The sequence below is a fragment of the Vombatus ursinus genome, unplaced genomic scaffold (assembly GCF_900497805.2).
Source record: "Vombatus ursinus unplaced genomic scaffold, bare-nosed wombat genome assembly UNPS02014791.1, whole genome shotgun sequence".
NCBI lineage: Eukaryota > Metazoa > Chordata > Mammalia > Diprotodontia > Vombatidae > Vombatus > Vombatus ursinus.
Window position 1 is genome coordinate 82,873,800 of NW_020954569.1, and position 15,454 is coordinate 82,889,253.

At 41.8% G+C, this 15,454-nt stretch overlaps 1 protein-coding gene across 1 annotated transcript; it reads left to right on the forward strand.

The window, feature by feature from the left end:
- Positions 1–427: 427 nt before the first annotated feature.
- Positions 428–3,040, forward strand: RXFP3 (relaxin family peptide receptor 3). The gene has a single exon (XM_027869105.1). The coding sequence runs from the start codon at positions 515–517 to the stop codon at positions 1,916–1,918; it is 1,404 nt and encodes a 467-aa protein (XP_027724906.1). The 5' UTR covers positions 428–514; the 3' UTR covers positions 1,919–3,040.
- Positions 3,041–15,454: the final 12,414 nt, after the last annotated feature.

Below are 15,454 nucleotides of genomic sequence, written 5' to 3' on the forward strand. Positions count from 1 at the left end.
TGCGGCAGTAAAGAACCAAGCAGGAAAAAGGTTTGTTTGGGTTTTTGTTTTATGTTTTGTTTTGTTTTGTTTTGTTTTGAGAGTAGACAAACTGAAAATTACATGAGCATCCAAGCGGCAATCCTGAAATCTTTCGATCCTTTCGCGGCAGCTGACCTTCGAACGAGGAGGGAAAAAGACAGACGGACGCTTCAGTTTGAAAGCCCCTAGCCAAACAGTCATCCAGTCCCACAGCTCTCCTTGGCTATCTCCCTGTTCCGTCTCGAGAGCTATTTATTCTTCCCGTACCTGGACTCAGCGCCCAACAGTTTCGGGCAAGTGTATGCTGAGAAGCCCCCAAGGATCAGTCTTGTGGTAATCACTTAGCCAATCACTTTGTGGTACCTGGTGGCTGCTGCTCTGAGAAAGTCCTGGTTGGAAGGGGAGCCCCAGAGGCAGTGCAAGGATTAAATCGGACTTGCTCCAAACCTAGTCTTTAGGTCATGGCCCGAACTGAATAGACACCACTGTCAACATGAAGGGGGCTGTCTTTTGGGGGTCCCTGTTGGAACTGGGAAACGCAAGTGGAAACGCTTCGCTAATGATGAGGGACCAGCTTCGGGGCCTGGAGTTGGAGAGACCAGACGGCATGGCAGGGCAGTTCCCGAGCTCAGGCATTCGCGGGAGTACTGGCACTGACGGCCCAGCTGGAGCGGTGGTGAGGATTCTCCTCAGTGTGGTATATTCAGTGGTGTGTGCCTTGGGGCTGGTGGGCAACCTCCTGGTCCTGTACCTGATGAAAAGCAAGCAGGGCTGGCGTAAGTCCTCCATAAACCTCTTTGTCACTAGCCTGGCCTTGACTGACTTCCAGTTCGTGCTCACCCTGCCCTTCTGGGCTGTGGAGAACGCACTAGACTTCACCTGGCCCTTCGGCAAGGCCATGTGCAAAATCATCGCTACTGTGACAGCCATGAATATGTACGCTAGTGTCTTCTTCCTCACGGCCATGAGTGTGGCGCGCTACCACTCCGTGGCCTCTGCTCTCAAGAGCCTCCGGCCCAGAGGACGGGGTAGGGGCGGTGGCTGGAGGAGAGTCCTCCGGGCCGGCAGAGGCTGTGGCTGGTGCTTTTCAACCAAGGCTCTCTGCGTGCTGATCTGGGTCTCGGCGATGCTGGCCTCTTTGCCCCATGCTATCTTCTCCACCACTGCCACAGTGATGGATGAGGAGCTCTGCTTGGTACGCTTCCCGGACAAGCCGCGGATCGGGGACTCTCAGTTCTGGCTAGGGTTGTACCACACACAGAAGGTGCTGCTGGGCTTCGTGCTGCCCCTAGGGGTGATCAGCCTCTGCTACCTGCTACTGGTGCGCTACATCTCCGAACGTCCCGTCCGGGGAGGTGGAGGCGCGGGCGTTGAGCCTGGTATTCCGAGTGCTTCTGGAAAAGGTTGCAGCAGCGCGGCTGGAGCCAGCGCCAAGAGGCGTTCTAAAGTTACCAAGTCTGTAACTATCGTCGTACTGTCGTTCTTCTTGTGCTGGCTGCCTAATCAGGCTCTGACTACCTGGGGTATCCTAATCAAGCTGAATGTGGTGCATTTCAGCCACGAGTACTTCCTGAGCCAGGTGTACGTGTTCCCAGTGAGCGTGTGCCTGGCTCACTCTAATAGCTGCCTCAACCCCATCCTCTACTGTCTCATGCGCCGAGAGTTTCGCAAGGCTCTTAAAAGCCTGCTCTGGCGCATCGCCTCACCCTCGCTCACTAGCATGCGCCCCTTCACCGCCACTACTAAGCCTGAGCCGGAGGAACAGGCCCTGCAGACCCTCGCTCCCCTGCATGCTTCGGTGGAGCCCGATCTCCTCTACTGCCCACCTGGAGTCGTTGTCTACAACGGAGGGCGTTATGACCTGCTACCTACTAGCTCAGCGGAGCAACGCTACTGAAGTAAGAAGACTGATCAAGGAGCGAAGTGGAGGGCGGAGGGGCGGAGGTGTGGAGCGAAGTAGGTGATTCCCTTCCCCCAGGAGTGGGGAAGGGACAGAGAGACAGAGGCAGGCAGAGGTAGACACAGACACAGGGACAGAGAGAACAGATGTAGAACTGGAGAGGACCAGTAAGAGTAGGCATTGGGTGTAGGATGGAAGGTGAACCAAACTGGCAAGGTGACTCTGAGGACCCTCCAGAAAATAAGGGGAGAGACACTGAGGAGGCAGGCTGCACCAATGAAAAAACAAACAAACAAAAAAACCGCTAACGAGACCTAAAGTTAGGCAAAGAGGTAAATTGTGGTGCTGTATGCCTTCTTCCTCACCTTGCTTGGGCGAGAGATCGCTCCAGATCTTAGACAAGTCCGTTCTTGTTGAGACTAGGTTGTGGACAGAGGGGAGGAGTGTCTAGTCTCTGGAGAAGAGGGATGAGAAAGCTTTCTGGAGAAGGGGAACTGGCCAGAGTGGGGAGGAAAGGTGTAAGTAAGAGGTTCAATCTATTAGACCCATATAAGCTTTGAGCCCCTCAGAAATGCTTCCACTTTTCCTTCTTACCTCCAAGGCTATCTTTGCTCCCGGGGCTAGGTAGGTAAGGGGCAGTTCTGCTGTCCTTCCTTCCCAAAAAGAGCAGATGCTCTGAGAGGAGAGTAAGAACTCAACGATTTCTCCTTAGGAGAGGAGATTCCCTTTCAGTTGGACAGGGCACACTTCACTCTCATTCCGGGAGGAACTGTCACTTTTTGTAAAGCTGGGAATTCACAGTGGTCAAGAGCAGCCCTGGACTATTTAGGACTCGAAAAGGCCTGGCCTGGGTTGACTCCTGAAGACATCCTCAGAAATCTCTCGCCATCTTCTGTCTGGGAAGACACTTCTGGTAGACTCTGAGGACCCAGCCCCTAACCATGAGTTTCTGTAATCTAAAGGAAGTAAGACTGGCTCCTATCGCATGACTTTTGGGAGTAGGGAGAGCGCTGAGGGGCCAGAACCTCCATTATGCACTTGGACTCAACAGGGAGCCCTTAATCTCACCGACTCTTATTAATGCCTCCAGAGATACTTGCTCTTTGCTTGTCAGCGGTGAAGGCCCTCTTTAAAAGCAAAAAACATATAATAAATGACATTGATTTTGTTTGGATTTTGGTGGAAGAGGGAGTTGTTTGTATGTGTTTTTAAATAAATCGGTATCTAAATTATTTCCGGGTGGGGCCGCAGCATCTCTTAAAGAAGCTAGACCTGAAGGCGAAAGGCGAGTACGCTTTTATTTTGGGATAGGAGAAAAGAGAGAAAAGTTCTCTCTGGAGGAACTCGGGATCCCCTCTGGATCCAGGGCAAGGGGAGGGGGAGAGGGGAGGGGGAGAGGGGAGGACCCCGCAAAGGGCAGCCGTGGTGGGAAGAGCAGTATCAGACTGGCCTAGGGATAAGACGCTTGGAGCTCCGGCATGCGGTGAAATGCTGAACTGCAGGTGAGCGCTCCCCACCCCAGGTCTCACCACCTCTTCGCGCTACTCGAGCCCCCGAGTCTTATCATTTAAGCCCACTGAGTTGCAGGTGAGGCCACAGCTTTAGATGAGAATTCCCATTCTTTAAGCTCAGTCTAGAGACCCTTCCCTAGAAATTATGCTCCCCATGTTAGCCAAGAGAATGGGTTTCCCAAGGGAAACATTTAGCTCATTTTTTTTAACTTCATTCCTGATAAAAAATAATAATAAAAAATAAAAATTAAAAACTGACCCCCAGGATGAAGCACAAATCAGCTCTTTCCCTAAACATTTAGGGAGCTACCCCTTGAGGTGCAGGTCCCAGAGGACAGAGAAGGGATTTTGTTAATTATAATTAATAGACTTCTCTTGTGTATTCAGATTTACAAAGTATTTTTCACAATCACCCTGTGAGGCAAGTACTGCAAAAGATACTTTTATTTTAAAAACGTGAACTCTAAGACCAGATGATTTTTCAAGTAGCTTTACCCAGATGCCTAGCAATTAAGTACAGCCAGGATTCAAATGCAAACATGACTCCTAAAACCAGCCCCGTCCTGTCCCTGCCAAACTGGATGGCTTCTCTCAGATTGGTAAAAGTACTGAAGATATACATTGTAATGATAGGGTTATCAAATATTGCTCTACCTTGTGACCCCTTTCTTTCCAAAACATGGAACCACTTTAAACACATCATATTTATTTTTACCTAGCCTTGCAACAATGTTATTGTGCATATGTAAAAGTCCATGTCAGGCTACAGTTAATAAGGAATTAGAGACCATCCACTTGCTAGACCGCTCTCAGGACGTCAGCCTACATCCCAAGTCTGATGAATAACTGCTGCTGATCAGTTAACTTCAAATCTTAATCTTGCCTAAGTTTTGGTCAAATTATACCAATTAGGGTCAAATAGTCTTCGTTTTTACTTCTTCCAGAATCCTCCCATTGCTTGAAATGAGTTGAGACAAGACACTGGGCAGATGTAACCTCCAGTTCTGACAGCTGTTTCAATATAATTCAGCCTAACCTGTGATTTCATCTCTGTAGGAGACTTTCCAGGAAGGAAATTCCTGTACCAATGCAGGTCATCACCTACCTACTCTGTAGTACATTGTCTTAGATTGCCTGTTGCAATCACTGAAAAGTGAAATGACCTTCTGGGAGAGGGGGAGTCCCACAGACAGTATGTGGGGTTGGGGGGAAGGGCGCTTGAACTCAGAACCTGGCATATGGCTACCCTGAAATGAAAGAGATGACTGAATTCAATGCCTGGCTCTGGCTGTACCTGCCCTATTGTGTGCAGAGAACAGTGACCAGAACGGTAAAAGAACTGGAAACTATGTCACACAAGGGTCAGTTAAGGAAATGGATATGTTCAACCCAGATCAGAGAAGTCTTGAGAACTGTCTTCAAATATTTGCATGGTTATGTGTGGAAGAGATATTTAACTCATTATGTTTAGCCCCAGTGAGCAGAACTTTAAACATGGATAGACATCTTAGAGAGGCAGATGTCAATTCAATAAAAGGAATGGACCCCCCAATATAATCTCTCCTTAGCAAGGGGTTAAAACAAGATACTGAGCTACTTAAGTTTCTCTTGATAATTCTTAAAATGAATACCGCAGATAGGTAAATCACCTGCTTTTAAGAATCTGTTCATTGCTCCTCTGAGCCATAGTATTAGAATGTTAAGCCAAATGACTTACAGTGCAAGGGGTGAAAGGAAGGGAAAGTAGTAGAGTTTGCTTTCATCACAGACCTGATATCATGAGAAGTGTGGGATTCTGATTTGTTCTCCCCTCTAGCCCTCTATCTAAGGTAGAATATATTGGGGGAAAGCTACCATCAATAGTATTTGTTATTCAAGTAATAACATCCTTCTGCTTACTTTGTGACCACTGGAAAAGTAGAAAAAGACCCCCTTATTCTCTAAGAATCTTTTACATCTGACCTCTATCATTCTTGCCCTCCCTGCTCCTTACTCTTCCTTTTATAGAATGTTAGGGCTAGAAAGAACTTTAGGTATTGGTTAGTACAGTCTGTTCATTTTACACACAAGGAAACTGAAGCCCAGAGAGATTAGTGACTTACTCAAGTTGCGCTTCACAGCTTGTCACAGCTTGTGACAGGGTTTGTGACAGCTGGGGCTAGAATCCACGTCTCTTGATTTCCAATGCAAGGTCCTCTATATTTAACTATGTAATCTGCTTTTCTTCCAGTCCATTCCCTCTCCCTTTGGCCTTGCTCTTTCCCTTCATTGCCTCCTATTTTCAATCTTCTGCCTCTAAAAGAATGTGTATTTTACTGGGGACAATGCATAGATAAATTTATATTTATTCATTCAGATATTTATTGAATACCTGCTATAGGTAAGTCACTCTGCTTGGCACAGGAAGGAAAAGTTTTATACAAATATAATGGTTTTGGACTTGAAGGAACCCACACCCTTAACAGAAATAAATAAGGCATTTGGGAATAATCATGATGGCTCACATTTGTAGCAAGCATGATTATTGCCTTACAACCATCCTTCAAGGGAGGCATGTGCTGTAGGTATTATCACTGAAGTATAATACTGGTAGGTGATATTGCAGAACAGTGGGGTCAAATTCAAATAGAAGCAAGTCACTATGAGGATCCCTGTGGACTCAATATTAACTCAGAAAACCACAAGTTAACATTATCCATGTTCTATTATATTTTTATTTATTTTGTTACATATTTTCCAATTACAATTTTGCCTGGTTCAGGTCTAGCATTTGGGGGTGCTGTGAGGGCATTCCATGAGTGTTTTACATCTTGGCTGCAGAAGGTGTTCTGTTGTTCCTGCTCCTTCCTTCTTTCTTGAAGCAGTGGAGCTGAATCTTACCCATGCCTCAACTGTCTCCATTCTTTCCCTCTCCCCCTTCTTTCTTCTGGTGGAGCCTGGAGAAGTAATGAGTCACATCCTGTTAACAATAGTTAGCTCACTTTTAGCCTAAAGGCAGTATTATGGCTCTCAGGACAGCACTTTCTGCTCTATCTTGTGGAATTTCTATCATGTAAAGTGATAGCAATCACCTTAGGGTGCCATTCACAAGATATCTTCATCAACAATGCATGCAATGGACATAGCACAATACATCACTTGGCAGACTGCTTCAGTGACTAGATCTTAATCAGAGGTTCCCAAACTTATTTGGCCTACTGCTCCCTTTAAAAAAAATTATTCAACACCCCCCTGGAAATCTACTTTCTTTAGCCTTTTAACAGTTTTTTTAAAAATTTGTATCATTTAAAAAATATAATTTTTAAACGATGCATCTTAAATTTAATAATTTATTGTAAATTTATGGGGAGTTTTCTGCATTGAAATTTTGATGATGCAATATTGCATCATGTAACCATATTGTAAACAAGCCTTTACACACACATATTCCTGCCAATGCGTGCTGGACTTCCCCACAGTGCACAGCATGCTCATCCGCCAACACTTGCTTGTTAAGACCTGTTGGCAGACTTGATCATTGATCAGTTGTAACTTGGATTTTGTGTGTTTATTTGGAAAATAATGTAATCACTACAACTTTAACTCTGTTATACAACAGATGAAACATGTGTAAATGGTTTTTCAAAATGTTTTTATCTTCTCTTCTTTCCTTATGCTTCCACCACCCCCTTATTTTTATTCAATGCCCCCCAATTGCACCTGAGGCTACTACTGCCCCTGATGTTCCAGTACCCCTTAGAGTATTGCCTACTATCCCCCTAATATTGCCTACTTTGGGAACCTATTATTTTCAGGATATATTTACACAAATATATAATTAGTGAATGTATATCCATATAATACAAATATACATGTTGTTGTTTTGTTGTTGTGTTGTTTCAGTTGTGTCCAACTCTTTGTGACCCCTTTTGGAGTTTTCTTGGTAAAGATACTGGAGTGGTTTGTTATTTCCTTCTCAAGCTCATTTGACAGATGAGGAAACTGAAGCAAACAGGGTGAGGTAACTTGCCCAGGATCACATTGCAAGTAAGCATCTGAGGCCAGATTTGAACTCAGATCTTCCTGATTCCACACCCTAACACCTAGCTGCCCCCATACAAATATGTATAACAACAAACAAAATCAAAGCTCTAATATCAGTAGCCAAACACAATACGCAAAATATTCAGATTATATGCATGTAGCTAACAGCAAAAACTAAGCATAATTAACAAATAAATGTAGTTACAACACATGTATGATACTAATTGAAAATCCTCACAGTGTAGCACAACTCTGGGATTACTCCCAATCTATACTCCTAATGATGGAGTTGATCTGAAGAGTCTGACTACTACTTCTATTTTTCAGGTTCTAGAAGTAGTAATCTTGAGGGGCTAGATCTCATTATTCATAAGCTTCAACTAATATGCTTCCTACTAACAATCATTCAGACTTAATAAGATTTTAAGCAAAAGTATTTACTACATTACAATAAACTTTTATTAAGTTACCTACTATGTGCCAGGTACTATGCTAAGTGCTGGGGAAACAAATAAGAAAAAGACAGTCCCTGCCCTGAAGGAGGTTACAATCTAATGGGGGAAGAAAACACACACAAAAGAAGCTGAAAAGAGTATAGAGAAAGGAGGGTGCCCAGTCCTCAGGCATGATGATGGTGCCATTAAAACCAAGCAGTGCAGCTGGAGGGAAATGAGGTGACTGGGGAGTTTTACTGAGATAGCATAACAGGAATAGTGATTACAAAAACATTTTTCTGTGGGGATACTGGGCACAAACTGAAAATATAAAATGGTAAGTCACATGTACAGAGAACACATATGGCAAAGGAATTACTCACTCCTGTATCCTGGAAGTCCTTTTCTCTCTTCATAGCATTCTCATGAAGTTTCCCTTAGATGTACATCTCTGGTGGGCTCCTCTGATTGGTGCCTTTGTGAAGTCCACAGCCTGCACTTCTCTCCAACATGAAGGGGTCCCATTACCTTAAGCTGCCTTTCCTCAGGTGACTACACTTCCTGCATGACTGTATTGTCTCCTACTGAGCTGGTTTTTCTGGTCCCATTGGATACACTGTTATGGGTTTAAGTCTCTCCAGTGACATGATTAGATGATCAAGGTTGTTGTTCGTCCTTTGTTCTGGAAGAGGACTACAACATCAGGGAGGTGATACCATGACATTCAAGTGAACACTTCCTCCTCCCAAGGAGGGGAAGAATAAAGGGGGAGGGAAAAAAAGAAAGAAAATGGGGGGGGGACACAAAGATTATCTCCTTTCTTCCTTAAGAGTGATTCCCTCTCAGGATCTTGGCTCCAACTTGGCTCCAAATCAAATTAGAATCCGGTGAACTGAAATTCTTCCTCAACTAGGCTGGCCCATTACTTGACTGGTTCACTCTGAACTAGCTTATTCTTTTTATATATGGTTCAAAAAGTGTGCTCTATTCTTCTCAATTAATCACAAGATGTTTCCCATGTGGCATCATCTGCCTTTCATTAAATGGCTAGAACCCTACAATCCTCTCAGATTGATTAAGGACTTATTCATATGTCATTTTACACTTGTGATTGGTACAATGAGGTGTTTGGACCTTCTGTGATAACATTGGTTGGGAGGAAGGTGAAACTCCACTCTTACAATGGAATTCACATTAGCATAAATTCTTTGATTTTTTTGAAATAAACTACCCTCTATTTGGCCTGAATTAGGGAAACACATATTCCAATTTTAATTCCTTGCTTCATTAACGGCAAATTTTTCCCCTTTCTGTAGTAACTGCATGTTGTACCACTTTTCTGTCTTCAAGAAAGTGTTATTCACAAACATCCTGCTCCCTTCTCATGATGTTCTTTTCTCTTTTTTGCTTGCTGTATAAACATTCAGAACCTTGACCCCACATTGAGACACCCCCAGGAGTAATTACAGCAAGATGAAATTTCAAAGTATGCAATTTTTCTTCAGCTAGTGTAAAATGTAGAGAGGTTTTTCTTTGAGAAAAGAGAAGAGGTAGCAGAAACCTGCCAGGCAGATTACAGTGCAGAAATGAAGGGGGGGGGAGAGAATCTCAAAATCTAGCATGGAAAAAAAGAAAGAAATATTTTCTATATTAATTAATTTGAGAGAAAAAGTCTATTACAGTGTCTTTTAAAAGCACCCATATGTTTATTATAATCAGGTTAGTAAGTAATTCCAATTTTGACAATTTTGAAAGGATAAGTGTTTTGCTTTTCATTCTTTATTGGTTTGTGAAGCAAAACACATGTTCATGATGATTTATTACTAGAACTAGAATCTATGAAGTTAATCTTTTCCCTCTGACAGGTATATGTGGTGTTGGGTAGAGAGACAATTTTGTTGTTTAAAGGTTTTCTATATGTGTAAAAATGTAAACTATATACATGGTTTTAGAAAGAAAAAATCTTGAATATTATGGATTGAGATGTTTAAGTTATAATTTTAAATTGAAAGGCTAGTAGTCTTGAATCAGCACTGCCCTCAAGTGAACAGTGGCTTTTGGAGTCTCACATGCAGGGAACACAGGAGCCTGTCTTAGCTTTGACCTAGGATCCAGTTGAAGTCAAGGACCTCTGATAGGTTTCTTATAATTTTAGCTATAAGAGTTCCTAACTTGCTTACTCATAATTTGATTAGTAGTTTATTACTTATCAATTGTTTAAGAACACACATACATTGATTACTAAAACATCATACCACTCAAGTGCAGATTGCAGTTTATAACCATGTAGTGAGAATAAGTTTTAAAATTTTAATAAAAGAGTAGGGATAAGTTTGTCAATTTAGCATAACTGACTCCATTTTAAGTCTCTATATGGTAAGTAATTTTGAATAAGTTGTTTTTCTGTAAGTTGTCTTTCATTAATAAGATAAGCACTTGAGTGGTATGATGGCTTAGTAAGCAACATATGTGTGTTCTTAAACAATTGATAAGTACATGTGAATCCTTTGATAGAACAGACCACAATAGAAATATAAACAACTTTGTCAGTAGTGTAAGGGCTACCTTCCTAGATAGTTCAATAGAACCATGCCATCTCAGATCAGAAGACTGAGTGCCCATAAAGATTCCCCCAGTAAAAAGGACCCTATTCCAGGAACAATATAATTACAATTTATAATGTAATATCATTTACAATATGATTCAATTGATTGTCCTCATATCACAGTTGAAAAGACTAAAACTCAAAGAGAATTAGTGACCTGACCAAGACCATGGTCACTAAGTGTCAGAACTAAGTCTAAAACCCAAATCTCATGACTGCTAATCCAGTGCTCTTTCTACTCCACATTACTAAGAAAAAGAATGACCAAAATGCTATAGGAATCAGAGGAGAAACAGATCATTTCTACTTAAAGATATCAGGGGAACAATTGATAATGGTCAAAAGATAGGAACAGGCAGTTTTCAGATGAAGAAATTAAAGCCATCTATAGTTCAAAAAATGCTCTAAATCACTATTGACTAGAGAAATGAACATTAAAACAACTCTGAGGTACTACCTCACACCTATCAGATTGGCTTATATGACAGAAGAGGAAAATGATAAATGTTGGAGAAGTTGTAGGAAAATTGTAACACTAATACATTGTTGGTGGAGTTGTGAACTGATCCAACCATTCTGGAGAACAATTTGGAACTATGCCCAAAGGGCTATAAAACTGTGCATACCCTTTGATCCAGCAATACCACTTCTAGGTCTGTATCCCAAGGAGATCATAACAAAGGTAAAAGAACCTACATGTACAAAAATATTTATAGCAGTTCTTTTTGTGGTGGCAAAGAATGGAACATTGTGGGGATGCCCATCATTTGGTGAATGGCTGAACAAGTTGTGGTATATGAATGTAATGGAGTACTATTGTGCTATAAGAAATGATGAACAGGCAGATCTCAGAAAAACTTAGAAAGATTTACATGAACTGATGCTGAGTAAAGTGAGCAGAACCAGGAGAACATTGTACATAGTAACAGCAACACTGTGCGATGATCAGTGATGATAGACTTAGCTCTTCTCAGCAATACAATTATCCAAGACAATTCCAAAAGACTCGTGATGGAAAATGCTATCCACATCCAGAGAAATAACTATGGAGTCTGAATGTACATCAAAGCATACTATTTTCACTTTGTTGTTTTTATTGTTTTTCCTTTCTCATGGTTTTTTCCCTTTTGTTCTGATTCTTCTTTCACAATGTGACTAATGTGAAACTATGTTTAACATGATTGTACATGTATAATCTACATCATAATACTTGCTGTCTTGAGGAGGGGAAAGGGAAGGGAGGGAGCGAGAAAAATTTGGAACTCAAAATCTTACAAAAATGAATGTTGGAAACTATCTTTCCATGTAATTGGAAAAAGTAAAATACTATTAAGTGCAAAAAAAAAAGAAGAGATGGGGGAAGGATTCATGGGGGAGGTGGCATCTAATAACAATACCTACCTGACTAAATAAGGACTCAGTCTCAGAAATCCAGGCATTTCCATTCTATGATAATAGAAGTATGAATATAACTCTTATGTCAGAGGCCTGAAAGGCCAAAATAAGACTGTGAAGGATTTTCTAATTTCTTCTGGTGAAAATTCCCTCTCCTAAGTAAGTATAGAAGCAAAAAAATTCAAATCATAGATTAAACTCCATTACCTATGATCTAGCAAGGAGGGAAGGAAAGAAATAAACAAGAACCTGAAAGCCTTTGGTTCTGAGAATATAATGGCAAAAAACAAATAAGCAAACCTAATAGCTGTTTGTTTAGAGATTTTGCAACTGTTAAAGTCTCACCTTTGGAGATCCTGGAGAGCAAATGTTAGGTCCTGTCTTGTTTACACTCCAATAGTGTTTTAGAGCTTGGGTTTTTTTTGTTTGTTTGTTTTGTTTTGTTTTTGCTTGTGGAAGCAATTCCATCCTGACCTGTGACATTTCATAGGTTGATGCTAAATCAGAACCACTCCCTCTTCCCATTAGTCTTGAGAATATATAAAAGCTGTCAGATCATGTCTGGGGCTCAGCCCTCTCTCATTCCACCCTGAGGTCTCAACCATTCTGCCCATCAGGGACACCCCTCTCCTTGCCAATGCATGATTTATACAATAAAACTTTGATTCTAATAAGTCTGACCCTACCTGCAACACAGGGAGAGGCTATTTTTCTTCCACACAAGAAACCCAGGAAAGAAAAACTCCAGAAGATATTACCCAGTATGTGACCCAACTTCCTACTTGCAAGCACACAGTATTACAGAAGAAGTTTTCTTGAAAGGCAAAGGAAGACATGTTAGAAAGCCTCACATCACCAACCATCTCCCCAAAGGTCAAAGTAAAATTCTTAGCCACTTACAACTCTCTCATGTGAGCACTTCTAATACCCTGCTGTTCCCAGCTGCTCCTAGCCCATGGCTTAATGTTCTATATTGCCCTCTTCTGATGGTTACAGGAGTCATTCTCTCTAGCTCAGCTTTGGCTTCTATAGTTGCCTATTGTTTCCAAGAGGTGGCCCAGCTTTGATTCATTTGCTTTCTATGGCTTTTGTCTTGGTGAGACCAAAAATACCCTCTGTCATGGCAAAACTCTGTTGTTGGTTGTTCTTGGTTGAAATCTTCACCATCAAAGCAAAAACCTCAACAATGCTTACCTTGTCTACGTTTTGTATTTACTGATGTGATAGGCAAGGAAGTGGTGTCCCTGATGAGCAGAATGGTTCAGACCTCAGGGTGTAATGAGAAAGGGCTGAGCCCAAGACATGATCTGACAGTTTTTATACATTCTCAAGACTAATGGGAAGGGGAAATGCTTCTGATTTAGTATAGACCTATAAAGTGTTGCAGGTCAGGATGGAATTGCTTCCACAAGCAAAAGATACAAGCTCTAAAACACTATTGGAGTATAAACAATGGTGAATGCTAGCCTCAGTGCTAAAAAGTACATTTAACAGTATTTGCAGCCATTCCTGTCTTCTTCTTTGCCCTCTACGGGTGGAGAGATTGTAAGCTATTATGTGATCTGTTGATTACTTAGCCAATTTAGCAGAGCATAGCGTACTCTTTGGTCCCACTCTAGCTACCTGTGAATACTGTTCCCACTACTCATTGCTCTAGTGCTCTTGGCCGGGTTTTGACCAAGTTGCCTCCCGGTTCAAAGGAAGTCTAGAAGGCCTAGTCTAAAATATATTCAAAATGACAATATCTCCTTAACTAATTGGGTCCCACTTCCCGTAGACTACTCCATCAATCACTAGCCCCCCTCAAAAACACTCATAGAATTCTGTAATTCTCCATTAATTGCTATCTGATTTGTTAACATGATGAATTAGCTTAAGAAGCTAAAATAAACAATAAATCAAAACTTTAAATATCAGGCTGCAATATTTACCCAAGGTGCAAGAAGCAGTATCTCCTTAGCAAAGATGTCCCAAGGAACTGGGCCAGCTTTCTCAGTGGACAGTTTTATTTCATTTCTTTAAGTGTCTAGGGAGTTGAGTACCAATTAAAAGGAACACTACCTCATTTCTAGACATATGGGCCACAGTTGGACAGTTTCCTCTTCATTCATTCATTTATTCATGTGACAAGCTGTATTAAGTGCCAGACATTGTGTTAAATGCTGAGGACTCAAAGACAAAAAGCAAATTGTCCCTTTCTTCAAGGAACTGAGATTCTATTTGGGGAAAACATGTATACAAATAAGTAAATATAGTGTGGGAGGGGCACCCAAATATGGAGGATTTCAGAGGAGAACCAGGGCAGAAAGGAGGAAGAAGCACAAACAGGGAGTGATCAGCATGCTGGACAGGCCAGAAAAACCAAGAGTTTTCTAGATTACTATAGGCAGCCTCTCAACAGGCTGCTATATATACCCATATAGAGCCATAAGGCAACTAGAACAATTAACACAACTAACTCTTCCTGTCTCCCACCCCTTTCCTTGACTTTCAAAGTCTAAAGTATTGGCCTCTGGATTGAATTGTCCCTGCTGTCACAGAGGGTTTGGTGTTGCCAGAGGAGCAGACTTCTGCCCTGCACATTTTTCTTGTGTTCAAGATTGCAAGGCTTGGAGTCCGGAAGACCTGGGATTGAATCTCGCCTCCTCTGACACTCTACTAACTGTATAACCATCAACAAGTCACTTAACTTCTCACAGTCTCATTTTCTTCATTTGCTAAATGGGGATATTTGCTGGATCTCCATCCCAAGATTTCCACAGGACTCAGATAAGATAATGTATGTAAAGTACTTTGCAGTCCTTTAAAGCCATTTATAAATGACAGAGAGACAGACACAGACAGAGAGATAAAGACAGACAGAGAAACAGAGAGGCAGAGAAAGGGAGAGGGATACAGAGAGAGGGGAGGGCAGACAGAGAGAGAGAGAGAGAGAGAAAGAGAAAGAGAGAGAGAGAGAGAGAGAGAGAGAGAGGCAGAGACAGCACATAAATGTGACTGGGGCACTATATAAGTACATGTGAAGGAAGACATATTTAAGATCCTCTTGCTTTCCTGGAGATCATGTAACAACCTATTAAGAACATGGTAGGCTGGATCTATACTGATTGATAGTTCAACCAGTCAGTGACATTGGTAGAAAGAGGAAGGCATAGTGTCCTTCCTTTATAGGTGCCATAACTATCATGGCATTGTGAAATCCCATTAGAAGCCTAGCATATGCTATGAAGAGGAGCACAAAAACAGAAAAAGGTGGTGTCCTAGAAGAGTTAGAGGCTTTATTATGAGCCACGTTGTGAGAATTGTAGTATTCTCACATTCACCAATCCATCCAAAGTGTTAAGGTTACACAGCTTCCACTCCAGAATAAAGGAGGCTACCTTTTGGTAAATCAGGGATGAGAACATCTTCTCTGGTGTACCACTGGACCATTTGAAATGATATGAAAGGCAAAGTGGGCAATCTTTGGATGAAATATAAGGATATAAGCACTGAAGGTGCTTCAGTTTTTAAAACCTTATGGCCCCAATCTGTCCTCAATAATTTATAATTTAGAATAGTCATA